Source organism: Scatophagus argus, chromosome 1 (genome assembly GCF_020382885.2).
Source record: "Scatophagus argus isolate fScaArg1 chromosome 1, fScaArg1.pri, whole genome shotgun sequence".
NCBI lineage: Eukaryota > Metazoa > Chordata > Actinopteri > Scatophagidae > Scatophagus > Scatophagus argus.
Window position 1 is genome coordinate 4,183,937 of NC_058493.1, and position 26,441 is coordinate 4,210,377.

A 26,441-nucleotide genomic window follows, 5' to 3' on the forward strand; every position below is an offset into this window, starting at 1 on the left:
CAATAAAAGTGCTGCTCAGTGCTGCTTTCAACTGCTGTGGGTGTTGAAGGGATGTGGACAGTCTTTTGGCGAATAAAGCAACAAAAACAACACCTGGATTGTACAATATATAAAAAGCTATAATGTTAGCTTGGATGAGTTCTGATGTTCAACAGGATTTGGAGATGAGAGCTATGCATTGTTGAATCCGATCATCTGTAACACAAAGAAGTTGAACAAAAGAGGAGAGAGGAAGGCAGTGATTTGGTGAGTGTCTGCAGATAAAGCAGATTTCTATAAATTATATTATTTTAGCATGGATTCTTTAAGGTGTCATTATAAAGTTTGACAATATTCCCAGTGGGTCAGTCTTGCAAAACCCAAGAACTAGCTAAAGTAAAAAAATGTTTTTTGTTTTTCTTGGGGTTTCAAAGCTAATCCTTGGTTTGACCAAGGATTAATAAGACTCAGAAGAAGTTGTAAATGTGTACAATAAACAATATGATCATTTTCTTCTAAACTATTTAGCAAACTATTTTCTATTTTTTTTTTTTACATTATGGTCTTCAAGGTATTTCATGTTTGATAGCCACCCAGCAATAAAAATAATTTGTTACTTACTCTACAGGTGAACATGGTTCTTAGCAAGAAAAAGAGAGGATGAAGGAGGAGCCAACACAGGTGCAACGAGTGGTTTACTACTGAATATTACTGTGTGACAATGAAGTAAATAAGAGCACAATACATCATTCATATGACTGAGATGGACTACCTAACCAAATACCTAAAGTTATTTAGTGTATTTCATGTAATTGAATAAATTTCAAAGTATGTTGCATAATGCACCAAGTATGAACCACTAAACAACAGTTTTCAAAAATAACTGAAGCAGAGCCAAAAACAAGCAATGCAAATTAACAGATTGTTTTGTTTTTTGTTTTTTTTAAATTAATGAGTCATTGTTTGACCAACATGCTGTGACAGTACAAACTTGGTTTATCAAATTGGGGTCACTTGACAGCAAATTCACAGGCTGCCTTTAGTTACCAGTCCACCCCTGATACTTCACAGTCTTTGGATGAAAAAATGCATCCTCCATTTCATCACTGACACGGGGAACAGTTTGATATTCTGCCTTATTTTTAATGAGAACCACTACACGCCATCCTGGTACATTGCCATGTGTGTATAAATCTGAATTTGTGTAGTGTTGTGTATTTGTACAAAGATGGAGTTTTGAGGTCAGCAACATGGTGAGATATGTTTAATTCCAGGTGTTATGGACTGGTGAGTAAAATTCGCTCGCCTTCACCCCCCTTGTGTGTTGTCAGAAATTGAGAACAATTGTAATTACATGCACTTGTGTGCATCCTTGTTAAGTATCTGTTAATTTGCCTGTCACCAATCCTTCTTCATGCTACCTCATTCAATATTCATAATACATAAAAAAAAATAACTCCCAGGGCTTCACTGCAGTCTCTCAGTCTCTGCTCTGCTTAATATTTAACTTCTGTTTACATTGCCAAAAATGTCATAATGAGACAAACCTAGAGAGAGGATCTATTAATAATCTATGATCATATTTATTAAAAAATATACCCTGGTCTGTCAACACCTCTTTCCATCCACCCATCTGTCTCAACATCTGTTCATTACTTCTACGTCTCCCTATTCTACCATTGGAGCATGTATGCATTTCATCTGGCAGTAAATGAGAGAGAAATGGGTACATGGAGTAAGAGAGGGGGCAAGAGAGACAGACTGACAGAGAAAGATGGCCTTTGGTCCTTCAGTAGGGAGAGATGAGCAGATGCGGGAAAGACACAGAAAGAGGAAAACAGACATTATTTCTGCCTTCAATGAAGATTTGGAGCCTTAAATTAAGTCTACAGACCAGCTGTCGACAGCTCTTTCAGCTTTTGTGAAACAGCAACCATATGAACTGAATTACAACTCTAAAATCTGAGTTTTAGTTAATATCTGAGTTATTTCTGCAATTGCAACAATCTATTTTAATTTTTCGCCGAAAGCGTATGATTCAATAATCGGTTTTATTAATTCTTGTTTGAAATTAACTGTTACTACGGATTATATCTGAGATAAAAAAAAAAAAAAATCTAATTTCTGACCGGTCCACATGAAAAAAATTCTCATCTATATACATTTTTAACTAGCAACAAGTATTTTCTTCCCTTATGTGCGTGTAGCAACTGCATTCAATGCTACTGCTGAATAAAAATGTCTTAACCGAAAGGACTGCAGTATTTCTTGATAAATTTATATGACTGAAAAGTATATGGAGAGCCCTTCCAATTAGTGGGTTCAGCTGCTTCAGGTAATACTAACAGGTGCATAAAATCAAGCATATACCCATGAGACATTTCCAATAGAATGTAATATATTGAAAAGTTCACTGACTTTTAGTGTAGTACTGCCAAAGGATATTAAGTTTCCAATAAGTCTGTTCATCAGATTTCTTCCCTGCAATATTTGCCCAGTAATAATGACAGTTTAGCAGAGAAGTGGTGGACCATGCAAGCTGAAAGAACTGGAATGACCCACTACAGAGTTCACAGAGCTCCAAACTGCTTCCAGAAGCGAAATTAGCACAAGAATGGTTTATAGGGAGTTTCATAACGTGAATTTCCATGGCTGAGTAGTGGCAGACGAGATCACCATGCGTGATGTCTAGCCCATTTTGCATATTTACGCCAGGAGAACATTTTTTAATGTGTCAGCTGTTTGGTGTTGGTGTTGTTTATGATGTGAGTTCTCATCAAGGGAAATCTTAGTGCTACATCATGCATCGATATTCACATAAGTAGCCTATACTGTTGGATAACATGTGACATGTTTATCAATAAAATGCTTTCTTTTTGTAAATTTAGTTGAAATTTTGAAATCAGTGAGTTCAAACAGGTGCTAAATTGGCAGCTCATTTAAGGCACACTCATAAATTAGCAGACAGGCTGGTACAGCTATAATGCAGCAAAATTATACTAATTTGCTAAATTGACAAAGTGTCTCCTCAATCAACAACTCTCAGAATTGTACATTTTTAAGTGAGACTGGGGAAACTGTGGTTACTTGTTCAGTGGTAAAATCAACTGAAATAGACAGTGTGTTCACCAACATCTGCTATTTACATTGGTAGGTAAAACAGTCCAAACATGAAATTTGCATCACAGTAGACTAAATGGAGTTCAGACAGTGTGTATTCTGTCGAATGTTGTGGTTTGTTGTTCTGCAGAGGATGCCATATGTGGCCCACATCTGAATGTGGCTCGAATGATCGCATATCAATATATCCTCGATGCATCTTGGGTGCATTCCTGCACATCTGCACCCACGACAGATGTCAATACCAGGTCTGAACTTAGCAATGCCGTTCACAAAACCAGTTTGGTGTGGAAGAACCCTGATCTCAGCCCAGTCCAATAAGTTTGAAGTGAAATAGAATTGCTGACTGTGAACCAGACCTTGCAACCTAACATAGCTGTCTAATGCTCCTGTGGCAAAACGGGAGCAAATCACAGGTTCTTAAATCAAGTGGAAAACCTTTATCAGAGAGTGGAGGCTGTTAAAGGAGCTGTTTGATTAGATTGGTTGTCCACTTTGTGCACTACAGAAGTGACTCACATTTCTGTAAGATATTGCCACGCTTGCCATGATTTTTTTTTAGTACAGGTAAATGTCTTCTGTGTTCATTAAATGTCACAGCTTCACTTATGTATTGCATCTTCTTTTTATCAGTCTGTGCTGTAACAGTAACAGTCGAGGATAGTTGCTTGACGATATGAAACAAAATGTAAACATAAAACATCCATCCATTTTCTATACCGCTTATCCGTCAGGGTCGCAGGGGTGCTGGAGCCTATCCCAGCTGACTACCTGCGAGAGGCGGGGTACACCCTGGACTGGTCGCCAGTCAATCACAGGGCCAACATACAACAGCATTACAACATATTAATTTAAGGCTGTTCATCAGGATTGCTTACCAGAATTGGGCTGTCCATGTTTGCCAGGCCTTGCGGACTCCCAACCATCCACAGACTGAACCTCCAACAGGTAAGAACTTTTGGTCTCGCGGTCAAACACAGTCTGTGTGTAGATGAATCCCAGTTCTGGGTCAATACGGAAATACTGGTGGTCCCCGCTGCGATCCTCTAGCAATGAATAGGAGATCTGGGCGGTGGGTGGGGGAAGGGGTTGGGGGAGACAAAAATAGGTTAAGATGCTAAAACACACTTAATTAGTGTTAATTTATACAGCAAAGAAGAACACCTTTTAGATAATCAAAAACAGCAAGAATGAAAATAGGAGTGCATGTATCCAGAATGAATTGAGTTGTTAATATCCGTTTCCACGGTCCACACCAAAAAGGCAACACTATCATTTAGTACCAGACATTGTGTGTGCATGTGTGCAACTGTTTTCACCTTGCCATTTAGACCCAAGTCGAGGTCATTGGCAGAAACCTGGAACACCAAAGTTCCTGATTCTGCCCCTTCAGTGACAGACGCCTCGTAGATGGAGGAAGTGAAAAATGGGACATTGTCATTTACATCTGGAGAAGAAAGAGAACAGGAATAAATAAATAAAGAGTGTGCTTAGGATACACCAAAAATTACTTCTGTATTGTATGTCTGTTTGATTTGATAGATGATTTATTGGCTCTTTACAAAGCCCAAACTGTAATAGCACCAAGTGGTAACACACATCTCTTCATACCTGCCTATTAACAACAAATGATTTTTGGTAGCATCCTCTCAGTCTGGCAACCAAGTTAACCTACATTTGCCAGCTCAATATACACAATATAGGTATAATAAGGCATAACAACAAAAGTGTTATTGCTCTCCAGTTAAATTCTATTTCTGACAATTAACACCATTTGGAATACAACACTAACAACTAACAACAACACAGCAAACTTGTTTAAATGAAACACTCAACCCAGCTACGAGTTTCATGCAATATTAGAACCACTGTTTCAGTTCAATAAACTCTTATCTGACAGAATTGACAATAACTGTAAGTAAAGAATTTCTTCTTCCTATTTTTTTAGCATGTAATTTCCGCTTAAGCTTTCGATAAAATGCCACACTAACTGGTAAGCTAATCACACTGGAAAAACATCTAAACTTTGAAGTAGTGATGTTGCAAGTCAGTTGTAACATCCCAGTATGCTTTATTGATATTCATTACCACCAACTATAACAAAATTATACTGTTGGGAGACTTTGGTATCCATGTAAAACAACATCATTACTGTCTTGCTTTTTTGTCTATATGAGAATCTTTTTCATCTCAAACAAACACACATGAGACAAGCTCTTCAGTGCTCTACTGAAATTAAAATATGTTTATTAAAAAAGAGGCATTCAGAGTTGCAATTGTTGCAACTGAAAAACAGAATTCTGAGTTTCATTTGGAATTCAGCGGCAGGCTAGTTAAAGCTGGTCCTTCAAATTATTTAAAGGTTCTGATGTTCTTAAACAACTTAAACACATCTAAAGCCTTTATTTAACTTGCTAAGTCTTGTTTGCCAGCCCCAGACTCTTCATCAATTCAGTTAAATCAATATACCTCTATTTCTTCCAATGAATTACTTAGCCTCACATCCATCTGTCACCATCAACGATACTGAAAAGACAAGGAGTTTTGTCTTCCGATCGCTTTAAATGAGCCTCTCTGTTTTGGTCTGGTCTGGTCCTTGACTATTTCTGCTTTACGCAGCAAAGAAATGAATTGGATTAACATTGCCTGGGCATAAAATTGACCAATAGTCAGAGAGCTGGTGCATAAATAGGCTAAAATAGCATTCTGTGCAGAGTATATTTCATTGCATTTTAGATTTCAATTTAAGATCTCCTTAACTACATTTTAAGCCCTGGAAAGTTTGGGTCCCTCATACATTTCTGATCTTCTGTAACCCCTATGTATATGTGATGGCAGAAAGCTTCTGTAAGTTCTACAGTGTGTTCCGAAACAAAGGGATATTGTACTTCTGTTGTGGGTCCAATACAATGGAACATCTCTTAAAAGGCTATTTGTACAAAGAATTTTCAACTGTATTTTATATTAACAACTTTTCAAAAGCTGAACTAACAATAAATACTTTTTATGTTTATTTTCAACTGTTTTGAAGTTTCATTGAACAAGTGTGTGTCTCCGGACTTTCAAGGCATTGGTAACTGTAATTCTACATAAATAAATGTTACCTACCTCTTAATATTACTATTACTACCTCTAACATCTGCAAATACCAAAACTCACCTAACGTCAAGCAAAACAAAACCCAACAATATATTAACCTATGAAAGAGAACAATAAGGCATCATGAAGGAAGGCAACGCATTGCCAGTTAAAGTGTGTAAGCCCTCATTCGTAGTTCTCCTTCTATGTGGTCCTTGTTTACCTCACAATCAATGCAACAAAAGATAATTGCCTTTGTGAAAATGTTTCAGAGTTTTCAGTAAATTATTGCCTCACACTATTGTGGACCGAGCAACATTCAGACTCTCTGATTTGTTACTCAAAATGAACTTCCTGCATCCAATGCCATGACTCACTGTACCGGAAGCAACCAACACAGCCCATGGCACGGTTTTATTGAGAGGCTGTTTGTGATCTGAACGCCTACTAAATGTAAGAACATTAACTATGTGTAAATAGAATTTCATTTTAAAAAGAATCCAATTCTTTTTTGAAAGCCTTAAAGGTGATTCTGTAGATTGTTTTGTTCATGATTAGCAGTCAAAGAAGATTTAGTCCACTACAGTTGATGAAAAAGGTGAGAATATATATTCCATGTGTATAATGTTAACCTGGTTATTGGAGAGAACATGTTAAAATTCTCCCAAGTTTTTATCTTTCTTGTATCTTATTTTAATTCAACCTCATAGGGATCAATGTTAGCACCATAGTGGCTCCAAAACCACAACCACACACTCACTGTAGGTCTGACTGCTGAAATATTAAAGCTATTCTCAATGATGTGGTTAGTTTTTCAAGTCCTTCTTTTGTCAAGATGGACCAATCAATAATGAACACTAAATTGGTCAAATCAGTTGCCCTGAACAACAAGAAGAAGAAAGAACAGGAAGACTTACATGCTACAGAGAGATAAAGCAGGTACAACCAGAACCGGTGAGACAGAACGTGACCTCTTAATCTCTTAACTTAGTAAAAGTGTAGCTGATTTAAAGACAGAGACATTACAGATATGTCTTGCAGAGACCAACACATTAAATCTAATGCTGCTTCATGTGCCATTTTTTCCCTATTCTTTCTTTTGAGCAAATGTCTTAATTTACTATTAAAAATGGGGCTTCAAATCCATTACAGACCTCCCTCCCTCAGCCACACTGCTTCTGGAGGAGTCAAAGCACTTTCTTATTAAGACAGATATGATTGAGGATGGGCAAGCAAAAAGAGAAGGGGAAGTTAGAGGAGCGACTAGGGAGGGATAGCGCCCCTGTGAATTAATTATTCCTCACTGGATTAAGACCAATTTCATGGAATGGGGCGTGTGTGTGTGTGTGTGTGTGTGTGTGTGTGTGTGTGTGTGTGTTGCAAGGGGATTAAATGCAGGGTGTGGGACATCTGGGACAGGCAGTGTAATTTTAAGGAGCATGGTCAATGGTCAGCAAACACCACTACAGCATGATGATGATGGCAGCTTATGCATAGGCAGCAGTGGCTGAGCATGAACTGAAACAGAGTGACGCCAGACAGCAGCAAGCTTATTCACAAGCACCGTAAAACAATGGCAGACATGATAAAGAGGTGAAAGCTGATATTATTGGCCTAAGAGTTAGACTCCTTCTTTTCAGGAGAGGTAGGGTGGGAGGCTTAAGCATATATGTTGTGCTCTTGCACTCATCACACTCACAACAGCTGGAGAACCCTGCAAATTATTTAGATTTGTATAGCTTTAGATTCCAAGGATTTAATGACTCGAAATAGATGATCAGTACACCACTGAACTACAAGCACTACAACACTGTGACCCTGTCTGTTCTTACCCAATGTGTTGCTCAAGGAGTTTAAATAAAACCAATACAGTGATGCTTTCCACATCCTGAGAATTAAATTTGTAAGATTTCTGCATTAAAATGTTTAAAAACAAAACTTGATCTTTGTTACATATTTTGTTAAGATGTGTACTTACATTACCTCAGATGTTTCCAACAAATACAGAATTTTCATTTTGTTCATTTTATCCCTGTCCTTACACTCAGGAGGAGTCAGAAGGAACACTGAACATTGATGTCATGTCAGATAGATTTTCAACTGCAATGGTGGGAAACAATTAAGACTTGCATGATCCTACACAATTTCAAAACATCCTTTGTTTTCACTGTTTTGCCTATTGGCAGAAATTATACACTTTGCATTCAGTAATACATAATATATGTATATATATATATATACCATAACGCGTTCTGGCATTGCTCGTTTGTAATATTTGACATATGCTGTATGACATATTTATGCATCTTTGCATGACTTTTTTCCTTGTCCTTTGTGCCTCTACTTGAAGAGGCAGAATACCCTTCAGCTGACATATAATTTCACATTATTAATTCAATACCTGTCACATTGACATAGACCACGGTGAAGGCCGCCAATGGTACTGCAGCAACATTCTGAGCTCGAACCCGCAGCATGAAGTTCCTGGTAGTCTCATAGTCCAGAGGCTCTGCTACCAGGATGGAGGCCGAACCATCCTCTCGGTTGGGAGTCAAATAGAAACGCACCGGCATGTTGGTCTCTGGGACCATGCCATCCTCCAAGTTGTAAGTTACCCTGGGATCACCAAGAGGGGAGGTGGCTTTGATGGTCTGTTTGGAACAAAGAAGAGGATTGGAGGGAAAATTACAACAGTATTTCATTCATTCTAGTCTGCACACCACTGTGAAAATTTAATAGTCTACAGCCAGTAATAGTCCCAAAGAACCCCCATTCATGTTACTTTCATTTATTGTAGATAATGTAAAATAACTCTTTGAATTGCAGGTACACTGACTTCCTGGGAGTTGTCCTGTTTGTCATCTTATCAAGTAACTGAAGAAAAAAATTACATCCAAACGGGTTTGTGCTGTGTCCACACTATCATACAGATGTAAACATGGGCAATTATGTGTACAAAATACTGAAAAAAACGCAAAAACAATTTCAGCTGCTGGTCAGCTTCAATGTAAGTGTTCATTCTAAATACTAATAAATGATCTGCCCAAATGGAAAAAAAGTGTATAGCTCATAATAATTACATTAAAATATTAATACAGTATGTTAAACTAGACACCAGAAATCTGATGGAATACATTTTTCCTTCTGCATGCTCCCTAAACTAATTAAGAAGAGGCTACTCAAAGCCATTGCCATATACACCCCAATTAAAATCAAAAATGCCATCTCAGACGTGATGCGGCTGCCTATGGGTGACCTAGCTGTATCCATTCAACCTGCAAAGCACAGTAGCTACAATAATGAGACGCCCTGTCAGGCATGCAGAATTGGCAAACATGTCTGACTACTGCATGTGCTGATTAAGGACATAAAACCTCAAATTTCCATGGTAGAACTATCATAACCTGCTAGGAATAACTGCAGCTGTGCATAACAGTCAAATCAACACTGAACTGCCATCTTCATTAAAACACTGAAGTGCAGAGACCACACTCTCTCTGCCTCGCCTCACTCAAGGAGCATCTCACACACACACACATTTTTGTATGCAGCACTCTTCTCTGTCGTTTCATTTTAATCTTTTTGTTTAAAATACTACACAGGAACTTTAAATGGACTAAATTGCCTATATGAGATTCTTAGAATAGACTGTCAATTAGTTAGTGGCATGAAAAGGCGATGAAAGTGACAAATCAAATGTAGTTGACAGGATACACTGTTACTGCTCTCATAATGAAACCTCATCAACAAAGGGTGTTTTTGAATGTATGCATTCTCTTATGGCTGTGGTTCGTACACTTGTGGTTCCAGTGCCATTTCATGTGATTGTTATACAGTCTACACTCTTCTGTTGCTTCCCATTGATTAATACTAACTGACACATCGAAGTTGTGATAAGTAATTTAGGGTAGTGTTACACAAAAAATGGCTGTTGTAACTCCACTCCTGTAAAGCCATTAAAAAAAAATAAATAAATAAATAAATAATCTTCAGTGATAAAATTTAAAAAACACTACTTTTACTTATTTACAAAACTGCTATTTTCCAAATAGATAAATAACTAAGTAACAGCTACTGTCAGGTTCAGCATGGAGCAAAGTGGAATGTACAGTGCAAGATCCACAAATTATGGGAACATTTTAGTCTGTAGACTGTGACTCGACCCATTAAACACCAGTGTAACAGTTATCAGGAAGAATAAACATGCTTGTCCATGTCCACACACTTACACTTGTACATTTTTCTGTAAGAGTGCTGGCTACAGTGTTTGCGTGTCAGTCGTAGCTTATTTGTGAGTACTGGATGCATTTTGAGTGCTTACTGCTGCCGCAGCTATTTTTGGTTTATTAATATTATTTTGTCTACTTGTATTCAATTTTGTGTTAATTGTGTTTAAAATTTTGCTCTAGTGCGTTTCAGAAGCAGTTTCAAAGGGTCTTTTGCAGTTGGGGGGTAAAAGACCTGGATCAAGGGTGCATCATGTTTGGCGGGACTGGGAAGCACTGCTTTTTCACCCCTCCCCCCAGCTTTATCCTGCTGGTCTGGGGACTGAACCAGCGTCGAATCCACTTCTCTATCTTTTAGCTCACGACCGTGCCCTGTCTGTGAAGTGTTTCTAAAGTTGCACAAATACTCTTTGTACACCCCCACCCCCCAAATGTACCACGATGGGTGTGTCTCGGACAGTGTTTTCTGGTATGACCACGCTGTAGCTGTCTTTCTCCCATTGTGGGGGCTGGTTCTTCACGTTGGTGATGGTGACGGACAGCTCCACCGAACTGCTCCGGTTCCCTCCGTCTGTAGCCACAATTTCCCTGGTGATGTAGGTTCTCTGTGGAAGAGAAAAGGAGAGATCACTTGATGGTGTGTTCTCACGTTACCAATTAGTGTGATAATTATAGCTTCCTTTAAAGAGCGATAAGCATTGTGAATCTAGATAACACAGATTTCAGTAAGCAATCCATTTTCCACACTGCTGTGCATGGAGAAAGTGACTGTAGGCTGCATTTGGGTAAACATAAACATACTTAAATTGTATTGATTGAGCAGAGTTTTGTAACCCTTAGCAAGAGCAATTAACTTTAGTCACTGCAATCAGGGCAAATGATCTGTTTTAGTAAAGAAAAAAAACTAACTAAGAGTCTGCACTCCCAGTCAGTTAATTGGCTTAGGTTAGAGTGCAAAAGCAATCTATGTTGACACAAGTTCACTTTCTTCAGTTTTGTTCGTGATTTTCTGCTTTGTGCATGTGTTGAAAGTTATTTACACATTCCTCTTTAAAGGTGTTTCAGATTTGGAAATGCAGTTATGCAGTTTTAGAATTCAACCTTTGCTCTTTGCAATTAGGACAACTGAGATCGACACAGTGGAAAAGGCTGAGATAAACGAGCAGGCAGTGCTTGCTTGTGTATTATACTCTATGTAATTGTACCCATTAGAAAGAAAGTTTTGGATCTTACAACATGGCTCTGCTCCAGTCATCCATTCTCTCAGGCAAAAATATTGGACAGCTACCAGGTATAAGGTACAAGGTGCAGAGGATATGCACATGTATGCCTCTTGGCACTGAACGATGGTGAGCTGTTGCTTTTATAACTACAGCATTCATCTGAAGCACAGATCTGTTGTGCACACACTATGTGGCAGTGTCCTCTATTGCTTGCTCATGCTCCAACCAAGTTTGTTTTTTTTTTTTACTGGCAGCGAAGTAAAGTGTTACAGGCAGCGAAGTGAGGAAAAGATCAACAATGTTATTTCTCCTGATGCCAAAGAAAAAGATTCCAGTGAAGATGTTATCACATATTCAGGCTGCCTGTCAACCACTGGCCACTGGACTTCACTCCCTTACTGTGAGCAAAATACTGTGGACTGCAAATACACTTGCTTTTCTTGTTGTGTACTGGGAGAAGTAGGATCGTCATTGCTGGCAGATTCTCTATGGCTGTTAGAACTGATGTCCTGTAACTTATCTGACTACACCACTTAGTTTCACCACCCGTAACACCTCTGTATTGAAACAATTATTAATGTGCAATAATGAAGAAAAAGTGAGTAGCTTGCTCTACTGGGGGATTGAAATTCACTATAATATTACCATTGACTGATAGACTGCACAATTCCAATGGTGAGACTAACAGGTTAAATATCTAACCACCAGTTCTATCAACTGTTTAGTTTCCTCAGCTGCACCATGTAAAAGTTTCAATTTGCATAAATAACCAAGTGATTCTTCATGAGAAATGAAAAGTTTAGTGCGGCCACTGAATACACCCTTGAGTACATTTCTTAATTTGATTGTTTATGTAAATTAATTTGTTAACTTGTTAAACATTATAATAACCAGGAAAAGAGGGTGTGACTAACATTATTGTTATTTGTTGTTTATACTGTTGAACAGTTTCAAGCATGCTGTTTTAGTTGTAATCTAAAGTCCATTGCTAGTATCTCATGAGTTCTTAAGTAAAATTATGAAAACATATAACTTCCCTGAAGCGCTTTAGCGCCATTTGGAGCAAACCTATAAGTGTGATTAGCCCTAAAGACATCCTTATCCTGAATCCTCATTCTGCTATACAAGAAGCAGAAAGTCCTATAAACACAGCAAACAGCATGATTTAAGTTTCTTAACTACAAGGATGAATTGTCCCAGGAACAGTTTGGTATCTGTTTGTATGTGTATGTGCATACCTGAGAAATGGGCTGGTTGACATACACCCAGCCTGTCAGGGGGTTGACCCTCAGGTACTCTGGCTGTTCACTGGACATAGAGTATGTGATGGCTGCATTGGTGCCAAAGTCATCATCATGAGCTGCCACCCTCAAGAAACTGGTTCCGATCATTGTATCCTCACGAAGGAAGTCTATGGCAGAAAAAGAAGTAGTGTGATTTATGCTGTGCTTGCGTGAGCCTTTAGTTATATTGTGTTCATCAGTACAGTGAAAGAGTGAGCACAATACTTTGCTAGAAAAGAACGAAGAAAGAAATGAGTCACATTTTGAAAAAAAGAATGTTACAGACAAAACACAAGCTAATTAAGAAACACATTCACCAGTCTTACAACACATACGTGGCATAAAGAAACACGTGTCAAACATGTGTCTCTCAAATGAGAAATTTCAGCTCAAATAATGAATATTGTTTCCTTCATTTGTTTGTTATTAGTCCATCTGCATGTTTTCTTACTGTAATGTTGTAACGGGCCAAGCTGTCATCATACTTAAGGTTCAATTTACACTAACGTCCGCTTACACTCATATCGGATGTTCTCAAACTTGGGACTGTTGTCGTTCTGGTCCAGGATGAGAATGTTGAGCTGACAAATGCCTATCAGCGGATCAGCTGCCTGGTCAGTGGCAGTCACCGTCACCGCATACTCCCGCTGGTGTTCACGGTCAAAATTTCTGGCTGTCACAATTGCTCCTGGAGACACAGAGATAACGAGGTTGATCAGACAGCTAAATTATACCAAACGCAGTTTGGTCTCATGTCCTCAGAGCATCTGCAATTTAACTCTAAAATGATTTCCTCTGTTTGCCTTGAAGCTAAACTTTAAAGACAGTGGTGCAGATGAGGAGCAGGACCGGAGAAGAAAGGCTTTCAAAAGTAGTTATTATCAAATCCAAAGTGAATTGTATTTAATATTTATTTTAGATATGACTTATTGATCACATGAATGAATTAAAATCTGCAACTAAAACACGGAAAAGCATTTTCCGTGGCCATTGTAAAAGTACTTCAGATATGTTTTGTAATAAGAGAGACACAGAGACATTCTAAATTATTTTTAAGTTTGACAGAATCAAACATATAGCCATATAACAACATTATGTTTTCAAGTATGTTATAAACTAATGGAGTTTTTATTATTATTATTATTGTTAAGTTTTTAAAAATGATTGGCTGGATTCCATTGTTTTATCAGGGTCTACTGAACAGCACATTTCATGAAGACAAGAAAAAGTAAAATCAAACTTTCATGTGGCCAAGGCTGCCTGATTTTATTTTTTATTTATTTTATTTATTTTTTTTAAATAGAATAAAATGAGATGGAGTGATATATATACTTCAAAACCTTCTTAGCCACTACAATTTGAATTATGATCCTTTATTTTAGCTACAAAATGACAATTAGTGTGTATTTTATTCTGTCTGGTATTTAAAAAAGGATCTACACATAGTTTTAAATTATAGACTTACAAACTTGAAAAAAACATGCAGGTTTTGTTACACTGTATCAAGGACAATAGAAATGCTGAAAGGAATTAAGCTTGCGTTAAGAATCCCAACTGGATTGCTTGCAAGTGAAAGCGTGTATTTCAGTACCGGTGTCTGGGTGTATACTGAATGCGGGCACAGTGGAGTCTTTGTGCATAAAGCCGTATGTGACCCTGCCATTGGAGCCTTCGTCAGCGTCCACAGCGTGAACCTGCAGAACGAATGTCCCTGCTGGCTGGTTCTCCAGTACTGACGTGCTCTCTCTGTACTGCTGGCACTGAGGAGAATGAGACAGCAGAGAGGCAGAGAGGACAGGTGGGAGGAGAACATGATCACTACAGTTGAAGTGTGGAGAAACTTAGATTTATATTTCATTGTAGCTTTGATGTAAAACTTTGATCAAGAAACTGTCAGAGGTGGATTGTTATTTATTTTAAAAGGACATATTGCAGATTATTTCCTGAAAACACAAAGGCAAAATAATGAGTGAATGAAGAAGGAATTCCATTATCTTGTTTAAGGTAGAGTGGATGCATGGGTGCTGGGGTCATATCACAGCACTGGTCAGATGTGTGTCATATATATATAACAAGGAGCTGTGCAAAATGCAGACAAAATTATAAACTGTATTCTACATACTGTATGTGCAAGACAAAAAACACAACACATGAACATTTACACCTGTAAGAGTTGTAATGCATAGTAATGCACACACCAGTGTCTCTGGTGGGAGGGCATGAAAGTGCTTGTGTGGCTAACTTAAAAAGACACTCTTTCTCTAAACCTTGTTAACCTAACCATTTAACTGTTACCATGCAGATACCATAGCTGAATACTAAAGTCTGACCATGAAATGTTATCACAGTGTTATGACGATGAACATTCAATACTACTTACTTTCTTACAGTCACTTTTCATGCTAAAATGGAAACTCCAGTTCAGCTGCATCGTAAAATATTCAGTTTAAATAATACAACAGTAAGTGAGAATGAACCAGTGCAAAAGCTGTAAAGCTGTAAGACTGCAAAAGCTGTAAGATTTCAGAGTGATATTAAACTGGTGAGTTGCAGAAGACAGCCCTAATGAAGGGTCAGAGAAGCCCCCACCTCTGTATTTAGTAATAACCTCAGGGGAGCACTAAAAGGGTGGTCACACACTCCCATGAAACCACTCACAGATTTTGTGTGACTGGCATTGTGCTGTTTCCATCTAAGTAAAGTGTAGTTGTGTGTGACTAATCTTGCTGTTATTGATGATATAAAAGAATAACATCAAGAACAACATAATTTTATGATTAATTACCTGATGTCCTATGTTTAAAATGGCAAATCCTTATTTTCCTGAGATAAGAGTGAAGTATTCAACCAGAAAAACATCAACCCCACTCTTAATTTAGGACCACATCAATTCTTGAAGTCAACGCAGAGATTCGTGTAGCACTTTCAGTTTTTGGTGTGATTTTGTCTATCACTGAACTTGCTAGACAAACAAAGAGCTTTATCATCCTCATTTAAATGCTGCATGGGCTTGACTCACTCTAACTAGCCCGCTTGTTGTCTCTCTGGTCTCTCATCTTTTTCTTACTCTTTCTCTGTCATCTTTCTATTTGTTCTTAGAGTGCTGAGGCTGATGTGGCACAGACACTGTGGAGAGGAAGGATTCCTTCAGTACTGATGCTTGATGCCATCCTAGGACATCTAATCATAGACAAGGACCTTTGTTGTCCTTGCTTACTACCTCTTCTCTATCTTCCAACCCCTTCTCCTCTCCCTTCCATTCTTCTATCATGCAACATTGCTTCACCTTCTTCTACACTCCTGGAATCTTTCCACCTGTAGTAATCAGAAGCTTTTTATACTTTTCGTCCCTAGTGCTTCACATTTGCTTTATGCCTTCCACAGATCACAGACATGTTTTGGTAAAGATATGCAGGTTTGCATGCAAGCATTCACCCAGGCAGTTAGGGTCAAAGAGAGTGGTTTATGTCACAAATGCTCAGCCAATGTGAAAAAAAAAACAAAAAAAAAACAGGATGTGCATATCAGACATGTCAGAGCCATTATCACACATTCCGTAATTTGAATGGATAGGATATCTAGGCTCAGTTGAGGAAAGAAGAGTGCTTGGTTTGGTGACCTTAAGATCGCATGTCTGTTCTTTGCAGATGATGTGCTTTAGTTGGCTTCATCAGAACACAATCACATACTGGGACACTTTGTAGTTTGTAGCAGTTTGTAGCAGTTGGGATGACAGTCCAGGGTCTGAGTATCTTGGGTTTTTTGCTCACAAGTGAGGGTAAAAAGGAAAGTGAGGTTGTTTGGCAGCTTGGTAGACAGTCATGTAGCTGTTGTCCAAGACTGTTATGTCAAATAAGGAGCTGTGTTTGAAGGTAAACCTCTGATCTAGGTTCACACCCTCACCTGTGCGGTACTGAGGGGTAATTTTTCTTGTTTGTATATTTGTATTAGCTTTATTTCTTTTCATCTTTAATTAAGTTTGAAATCAGAATCCTGTCAGCAGAGAGGAAAAAATGAATCAGACTTGGAGTATGATGCCAGCAGGAGATTCCTGAAAGAGACAACTGAGCTTTCAGACCACACGAAGCACTGTGGACCGGGAATCGTTCTCTTTCCTTTTTCTCTTTTTTTCTCCTGGCTTTCATCCTGTCATCCAGCCCTATGTTTCTTTCTGCTAAGAGGTGAAGACAAAAGGAAAACACTTGGTGCCCTCTTTCCCCCAAGAGAGTGAGAAAGGTTTACTCAGCAAGACCCTGCTCCTAATCTTGGCTCGCAATACCTTGTGGGACTTGAGGAGTCGCCTCATTTAAAACTGAGACATATCTAGAAAAAAGCAGGTGGAGACGTAGAGCTTCCAAAGCAGGTCGGTAGGGACTTCTGCCACATCCCTCAAAGCTTTAATTAAAAGAGCGAGATGATGTAGGAGAGAGATGAGAGAGCAGAGATGAGGGGTCAAGCTGGCTAATCGCTCCTCCAGAGAGGAGAGATAGAGGCTAATAAATAGAGGAGGTAGGTGCTAAAGAGAGGGAGACAGAGCAGTGATGGTGGAGAATTACATGAGAGAACACCAGCTGATAATGAGCGAAAATAGACTAGCTTTAATGATGTGAGTGTGCCATTGCTTGTCTTACCTTCTCAAAGACAGGCTTGTTGTTATTCACGTCATCCACTCCCACTATGACCTGTGCCGTGGATGACAAAGCCTGAGGTCCACCTGACGCATTGTCATCAGTTGCTGTAATGTTGAGAACATATTCAACACCCTGGAGGTGAGGTGGTGGGCTGGAGCGCAGACGAATCAAACCTGCAACCAAACATAAGGGCAACAAGTGGTTAATCTGTAACTATTAAAAGTGGGATGACCATGTGTTTACCAGACTTGCAAATCTACACTACTACTACTACTACAGAACCAGACGTGTGGACTTCAGTCACATGACTTGATTTGATGACTTTTAAACTCAACAAAATCAAAAAAGACTTCCAACTTTATTGCATTGCGACTGAGAGCAGAGCCTTTTGATTTGAAAATACTTTCCCTACAGAAGCCGAACATGTTATTTTAAAAGTGTGCCTCAAATCAACCATTTCCTTTATTTCCTTAACGAACCAATATTAATAGCATGGGTCCAAAATTAACATCCATCCAAATAACATCCCAAATGTGGGAAACTTTGGTGAGAGAATCTTGGAAGGCCATCTGTCACTCTGGCAGTTAAATCTTTGTACCAAAATAGTCACGTAATAAAGAGATGTAAGAGCATTCAACTTTGTAAAACATTTGAAGCTGCCCAAAGAATGGTAAGTTGAAACACTGCTATTAAAATGGCATCAGATTTGGTGAAGAGCAGATTATAACTTGTTTCGGACTTGAAACATGAAGTTTAGGTCTTGGGACTTTTAAGACAAGTCCCACTTCTGTACTGAACATTGGTTATGGACAACATACCAGGACACACATTTCTGGTTAATTCATAATCTTGGGTCATGGTTATTTCTGCCCTGAACTGTTTGTTTGGGCTTTAATTACTTCTTCCCAGAGTAAAACTTAAATGGGGGTCAATTTGAAAATTTCTTCTCATTTTACGAAGTATGTATTCTTTGATTTGGTCATTTCATGTTGTAAATTGAGTCTGTATGCAGAGAGAATAAAAACATTTGTACATCAGTGTTGTTTGACAACCATAATATGCATTTCTGCATGTAACTGTGTTAGCAGAGTGCATATTACTAATTTGGAATTACACTTTGAACTGCCCAAATTATATAGTTAAGAACTCTGGATCTAAGTCAGAATTATTGGAATGACAGAGGCAACTGTAGCCCAGGGGATGGAGTAGTGCTGGCCATTAATTGTATGGTTGGTGGATCAATCCCTGGCTCTTGTTCACACACACACAACTGGCCTTCAGCAGTGCACTAAACCTGGTTTCAGTGTACATGCATATGACAAAAGCATCTGCCAAATCATTGCTGTGTAATGGTGTTTATGAGGTCAAGTGGTTAATGTTTCCTCTCTTTATCTTCACTGTAAATCTATTTAATAAAAGGTGAAAATGTCATAGAACAGCGCATTTACAGACACTGCATTTACTTAATGGGAACCCATATACTGCACCGCATCTGTGTCAGTAAGGGCTACTGACACAGTAATGACATCTGTGTTGGACCTTTATTCATTTTAGCTGCACAAAAAGTTCAGACTCAGTCCAGTTTGAGAATTTCAAAAACATAAACCAGGGAGCTTATTTTAACAGATTTCTGTGAAAGCTTAGTACAATATTTCTAGATTTTAATGCAATCTTAACATTAAAGAGTGTGTCATTTTCACTGACTAATTCTAATACTAGATTGACATCAGTGGTACAGCCTTTACAATAAATGACGAAACCAGAAAATCAAGGTTGAGCTTCCAAAAAGGAGATATTTCACCAAAAAAAAACAACATGTGCTTTAGCAAGTCCACAGCATTTATCTGCTAAATTAATTAACACATGGGCCTGCTTACTGCTTTGAAAAAAAAATGGATTCATTATTATTAGGAGCAAATCATCATTACAGTATGTTCAGAATATAATAAAACTTTAAACATGAAACAGATGAAAAGATATAAAAATATGAACAGCTCTCTGCAAAGGTTATAAAATTATCCTGTTAGGTAGCCAGAAATGTTGATGAAATAGAAAACACTAGATTTTGGATTTGAGATTCGGGATTTTGGGATCCCTGATTAACCTGATTGATTGTTAACACTGATTGTGCTGTTACAAAGGCCCAATAGTTTCCTAGGTAAAAAAGTAAAAAAAGTAAAGTAAAAAAGTAAAGTCATGAAAAAGAAAGAAGTTTGGTGCACATAGACTCTTATTTTAGTCCTTAGCTCTGATTTAAATAATTAAGGCTACGCAACATACAAATAACTAAATTGATTGGTATTCCCTTTTAGTGCCATCTTTCTGGCTTTCCATTTCATCCCTTCTCTCGTGCACTCTCGGTCCACAGTAGGCGTCTCATCTGCATCCCACTCTCTGCTTTGAATGACTCTCCTCCACTCTGTATTCATCTCAGCCTTTGGTGCTCTGTTTACTTTGTGTTTGCATGAGGAAATGTGTGTGTGGGCTAAAGTGCAGTCACACTTATTACATCCTCCTTATCTCCAGAGGCAGGGGCAGGTGCCACGGCTGTCATGCGTTCATTTGGCTGCTGTTTCACAAGAGACCCTGGAATTGGAATCATATGTACTTATCACAGATATGTATGTGTGCATGTGCTATTCATCCTTCTATCTCTGTTTACCAGGCAAAGGGAAATGATGACCCAGATTACAGTATATGATTTTTTATGTTTTACTGTTTTTAATGTTTGTGCATCTATAGCCACTGGTAATGACACATGTGAACGGAAGATCTGCATTACGTGATCTGTAGATGAGTCTTTGGAAATGAATGAAAAAAGGAAAAAAAAAAAGCAAAAAGGAGAATTTCTGTTCTGCTCAAGTTAATGCTGTACAAGCTCTTAATGTTTGAACTGGATATGTACAGTATGCCCTTTCTGTTTGCCTGAGAGTATGCATGTGTCTGTCTGTTGCTGCACTAAAAGATGGAGGATTGCCATGAAGGGGGTGTCTGCCTTGGGGTGTTTGTTACAATGGCTGGTTCCTTGGCACTGCTGTCCATGGTTAACGGTATGAGTAGGTGTGTGTGTGTGTGTGTGAGTGTGTGTGTGTGTGTGTGTGTGTGGGAAAGAAATAAAAATAGACAGGGAGAAAGAGAGAAAGAAGAGGAAAAGATGATTCCAATTTACAGCCATAGAGGTGCAAGCGGAAGAAGTTTTCCCTCAAGAAAGATGTGTCACATACTGTACATTATGACAGATAAATATAAGCACAAATATACTGAAAGATACACACTTACACAGGGGCACAGAAACACTTATATTCAGCAAACAAACACTGCAGCAGAGCTTTATGCCGAGTACAATAAATTTGAAAAGAGACAGAAACAGTTTTTTTTTTTGTTTGTTTGTTTTTTTTGCAGACCAGACTCCAGCCTACAGATTACAGCCAGCCAGTAGAGAAAAGTGAGGGCATGTTTTGCAAAATCTTGTATGTGGATAATTACTGTTACACGTCTCATGGCCTAATTTAATTTTATTATGTTATTTCATAGAGACAACATGTTTCCTTTTGTGTTAAGGGTGTCCAGATTCTGTAGCTTAACTCAGTTAGTTTTATTATTATTACTTTCAATTATCACAATGCAACACAGTGCTGACACACTCTGGTGGCTCAACATTTTGTGATGATGATTTTGTGCTTCTACGATTGAAGATGCACATGACATAATTCCTAAATTCCCTTGCTAGAGTGATTAAATTTTAGCATTCTCAGGATCAGGCCACAAAGACTTGAAAACTTTCAACAGTGACATCTTTAAGTATAGTCTCCAATACACAATTAAATAATTATATAAATTATAATTAAATAAAGTAAGGAGGACATCATATTTCAACTACTTTTTTCAACTACTATTTTATAACACAGAATTGTGACCCTTGTAACCATGCAGCTGTGATACACTAAAGACGCTAATGGCAGATAAGAAAAGATCCACTTCCTTCATGGAATTTTTCATGTCAAATTATGTGGGCATTCAGTCTGTGCTGTATTATTAAATTACAGTGCCAAGGCACTTTGCTTTGTTATTCTCAGGCCCAAGTTGGTGCATTGTCAAGCTCACAGGAAACCTAGATACACACATCCAAATCCTTATTTTTTTGTTGGTCTTTTTCTAATATCTGAGTTTGTGAACTGAAAAATGTACACACTGATATTCCCTTGTGGCTCACCAATAAAATAAATAAATGCACACAAAGTTTGGGAGTTGTTCTTAATAGCATAAAACAAAGCAAACTGAAGCTGGTGAGAGTGTAATGCAAGTGTATTAGGGTATACACCATCTATTCCCTAAAGGTACATCAGGGGACACTGGCTGTACCACAACTAGTAACTTTTTTTGTTTTGATTGGGATTGGGGGTGGGGTTGTCTGTGCTGATGTCTCTCCCCCCCTCTCTTTGCTTCATGCCAGCTATCAGTCATGCTCTATCAATGTAGCATGCCTCCTTTTCACATGACCAAGAAACACGTTGCCATGATCAACACATTTGATGTATATTGTCGCTGATAATATATATTCCCCAAGACTGATGTGATTCTCCTGGGTGATGTATCAGTAAACTTGTGCCAGGCAAAACAGTCTTGGAGAGCTGCTTGGGCCTCAACTGTCCACACTTCAAGAGTTTCTACTGACGGATTGACCCGTCCACTGTACCTGATTAGAAGTTATGTTTTTAACTGGTTGTAAAGCACATTGGGAACCTGGTTCTTAAAATGTGCTATATAAATAAAGCAATTATTATGCATGTTAAATGAGGATGGGGGAGGGCTTTGTAGCTGCAAGAACTGTTTGGATAAACATGGTCCAGGGTATTTCTTCTTCTGGTGGGGATGTGGGCATAAAAATATCACAAGGTTGTTCTGTTGTGTTACTGCTGATGATCTCATACATTTTCCATTGTGTATTTGAATTTGCATGTGGAGGAATGTAAAACAGCACCAAACACACTGGTGAATTGTCTGGACAAATAATATGGTTGGCATTAAAAACTTCATCTGGCATCTGACGTCTGGCATACATTATCAAACAACTGTGATTATATTTGAGTACCAAGCATCGCTGATGTAAACACAGGGTCCACATCTCCTCATCTTACTGTGGTCTTTTTTTCCCATCAGCATGAAAATGTGAACATGTGCTGAGGGTAAACAACAACATCTAGCAAAAATGGTGGCTCGACAGTCTCTGTTCCTGCTGCCGCTCATAATATTATATATAAGTTTTATTATATAAGCTTTCTCCTTAATGTTAAGCAGAAAAAAGAGCAGTCCTCCATGCCAATATTCTCCACAAATTATAATGTGAATATATCAACTCAGTAGACGTAAATTCTTATGATGGAAAAACTTCACAAAAAAATATACATTTTCAGTCCGACTTCAATATTTAACTAAAAGTCCATATGAAATAGTTACAAGGCTCAACCTCCTGATGACAGTTAAAGCTGGCATCATGTTTCTTTGCATTGAAATCCTGACACTTTCCTCCCCACAGCACAACTGTGAGTCTTTCTTTGTAATTCATTCTTTTTAATTAAGGACACAGCCAAAGTGCATAAGAACCCCATCACCCAAAAAATGGGGGCAATTTACCTATAGTCTAAAATGGCAGTGGCCTGGGTGGTTAGCTTTCTCATTAAGCTAACCCAAGTAGGTCACTGTATGGCGTGTGTCTGGGCCTGATAGGGATTGCATTGTACAATGGGCTTACAATAGATGCTGGTAAATAAATAAAAATAGGAGGCACAATGAGACTAAAATTAGAATAACTGTTTGCTGTAGAATGAGAAAACGATTTGGGACAATAAAAACTGGTCACAAAAGAATACATGAATTCACTCACTCATTCATTTACATGCAGATTATTTCAATATTACACTTAATGTAGACATCAATTTTATCTTTAAGAGCTCATATGAAGAAAAGCAAGTAGCTACAAGAGATGCAAAGGGCTCAAGAGTCCAAAACTTATTGTGAAATTTCATTTAAAATCATAAATGCTATCATATAATGTGGGCATAAGAGAAATCTGGGAATTATGAATGTCTTTGTCAAATTCTGTGCCAATTCATCTAACAGATGACAATTCCACCAGCACACTACTGAAAAAAAGCAGAGAATCACCACCATTTCCTCAGGTGACCATGAATGTCATGACGATCCATTCATTAGTTGCTGAGACATTTCAGTGCGGGTTGGCAGTGGGACTACAAATTAATGTTGCCATCCTTAAAGAAATGTTACTATGGTGGTTTAAAGCAGAAAACAGATGTTTTATGAAGTGATTGATAGACAAAGGGTTACCTCACGTGCCACATGAACACAAGGCTTTCACAACACCTCTGGTTGGATTCTAACAGATGACCATCATTATATGTCATATCTCTTTCCCCCATTTCCTGTCTGCCTCTGTTGTCTGATAAAGGAGAAAAAAATAAAAGAAAAATGATCTTAAACAAGCAGATATTTTTACTTGCCCAGTGATAGAATGGAGGTAAATAGATAGCTAGAGAATATACAGATCTTTCTACTGAAGAAGCAGTCCCCATAAAAAAAAAACAAAACACTGTTTTATATATAGCAATCTGGATCTGGATGTACAGACTCTGCACATTAGTAGAAAAAAGTAGAAAAAAAAGAACACAAAAGAAAACCATAAATCCATACCAAAGCACTAGTCCACCTTTCTCTCTCCCCACCCACGCTGCTCCAACAGCATGAAGGAGTGCACTCATGCTTAATGAATTGAGACAGAAGGCCAGATAAATGTGACCAGTTCAGTAAAGGCAGCAGGCAGACACAGAGAGAGGCTATGGCCTGCTTGCTATGCTACATATACAGGGAGCACCAGAGGCGCCCTGTAGCCTCTGGTTGGCATAAACATCTAATAGGGCCTAAAAGCCTTAGATGAGAGCAACACATGCTGGGTAAGTGGCTGAAAATGGGACATAGAAAAGGTTTTAGGACATCCCAAGAACAAAGCATACAGCTTTGTCTGTTCTAATCTATTAGATATGTGACCCTGTGGTATGGGGGGTTATGGATGCTGTGTGTCTCTCTATGTGTGTGTCTCTGGGTGTATGTGTTGGCCTGTATGTGTGTGGATACATACATACATGTTCTGTTCTTTGTGTAATTCTCTGTATACATGCAGGTGCTATGGTTGTGTGCATGTGCATGACAATATTTATTAAGAAATAAACTAGTACAGGGAGTTTTACACCATGTGTGGGTGTGCATGTGTGTGTCTGTGTGTGCTACTCCTAACAGGGCCAGCATATATCATTGCCTATTGGAGATGGAGAAGATGTTTCCTCCGGGGTCACTGAGCAGCCGTCACTTCACATAAAGGCAGCCAGGAGGGAGGGGGTAGAAGGACGGAGCATGGGATGGGTGGGATAGATTAGAAGTGTGTGGAGGGGTGCTTGGAGGGTTGTGTGTGTGTGTGTTGTGGGAGAGCTGTTTGGGAGTGTTGCCTCCATCTTCCAATCAGCATCACACCAAAAATTTGCAGATTGAATTTAAGAGAGAAAGAGGGAGAAGAACAGTGAAGGGCTGATAGTTACAAAAAAAGAAGGAGCCCTAAAAAAAAATAATTAGGAATTAGGAAGTAGTGAATGAGAGAAACTGAAAATAACAATATATTTGCCAGAGGGAACCAGGGAGAAGAATGAGGGCAAAAAAAACAACGTGGGTTTGTTACATAAAGCTGGGATCAGACACAGGTCAGCACATCAGACCAAACACAATAGATAGGTGGTGAGCAGTTCAGGAGGCATGACTAAATAATAGAAATAAACCAAGACAACAGGACGACGAGTGCTACCCCATCACTGGTTATCTAGGAGTGTTCACTGAAAACAAACTTACCAACTGCCTCCCTCTCAAGGAAATACTTTTGTACAAAATGCCATAAAACTAAGCTGAGAAAAAATAAGAGTTGATCGAAGTCTGTTTATTGGCGCCAGCATTTCCCCTCAGCTGTCAGTAAATACTTCCTCCCCTCCAATGGAGCAGCCATTTCTGTATTTATGGGTTTTAATAGGAAGCGCGTGATCATCATATTGACCCGTCTGCTCGGATCTTAATGGTCGCCTTAAATCTCAGGGAAACACGCTGTATTCTGGGGTGAGTTACAGGCGAATTAACATGGAGAGGGAGGGCGGCAGGGGTCTTCCTGCCTGAAGGGAGGAAAACAATTGCTTGAATGATTGTCGGACATTTAGAATAAGTGGGGTGGCGGGGAGGGAGAGCAGCAATGAGAGGGGAGAAGAGGCAATAAACGATTTTCATCAGCAGCAGAGAGAGAGAGTAAGATGGTTTGGAGAGGGTGGGAGAAATCCAGTGTGTTCACTCTCTATTATAAGAATCATAAAATAGTTTTAATGACCAAATATTGGGCTCTGTGAAATAAGATATTGGATCATATTACATGCATTATGGTGTCATACTTTAGCTCGCACACTTTGATGCAGACAAATTACATTGTGCCTTTGTCTGTAACTACATTAGGCTCCCTTCCCTCTGTGTAAGAGCAATGCACGTCTAAATATGACCAATGCGTGTCTAAATATGGTCAAATTGATTTCCTGGAAATCTGTCACTTTTAAATATGTGCTTAATGAAGACATGTACTTAGCAGCTCAGATTTATGTTGCAGAAACAGACTTTCATCACATATGTCATATTTTAGCTACCTACCCAAATCCAACTTCCAGTTGCAGTATCTTTTTATCAGGGCTCATGTATCGTATTGTATTTTCTGTTAGTTGACTAACAGAAAATTCAACCTACAGCAACCCTAATAATCAATAAATTGTTTGAAAGAGGACTGGCAGTTCGATTACCAGGTTCTCCTGT

At 38.6% G+C, this 26,441-nt stretch overlaps 1 protein-coding gene across 1 annotated transcript in view; it reads right to left on the reverse strand.

Moving 5' to 3' along the window:
- si:ch211-186j3.6 (neural-cadherin) overlaps positions 1-26,441 on the reverse strand; it is a 250,361-nt gene that overhangs the window by 112,713 nt on the left and 111,207 nt on the right. The window contains exons 8-15 of the mRNA XM_046396664.1: positions 17,541-17,713; positions 14,501-14,669; positions 13,427-13,597; positions 12,865-13,037; positions 10,841-11,008; positions 8,579-8,828; positions 4,419-4,546; positions 3,978-4,164 (exon numbers count right to left, since the gene is read on the reverse strand). Coding sequence (XP_046252620.1) covers positions 3,978-4,164; positions 4,419-4,546; positions 8,579-8,828; positions 10,841-11,008; positions 12,865-13,037; positions 13,427-13,597; positions 14,501-14,669; positions 17,541-17,713 — 1,419 coding nt within the window. The remainder of the gene's footprint in view (positions 1-3,977; positions 4,165-4,418; positions 4,547-8,578; positions 8,829-10,840; positions 11,009-12,864; positions 13,038-13,426; positions 13,598-14,500; positions 14,670-17,540; positions 17,714-26,441) is intronic.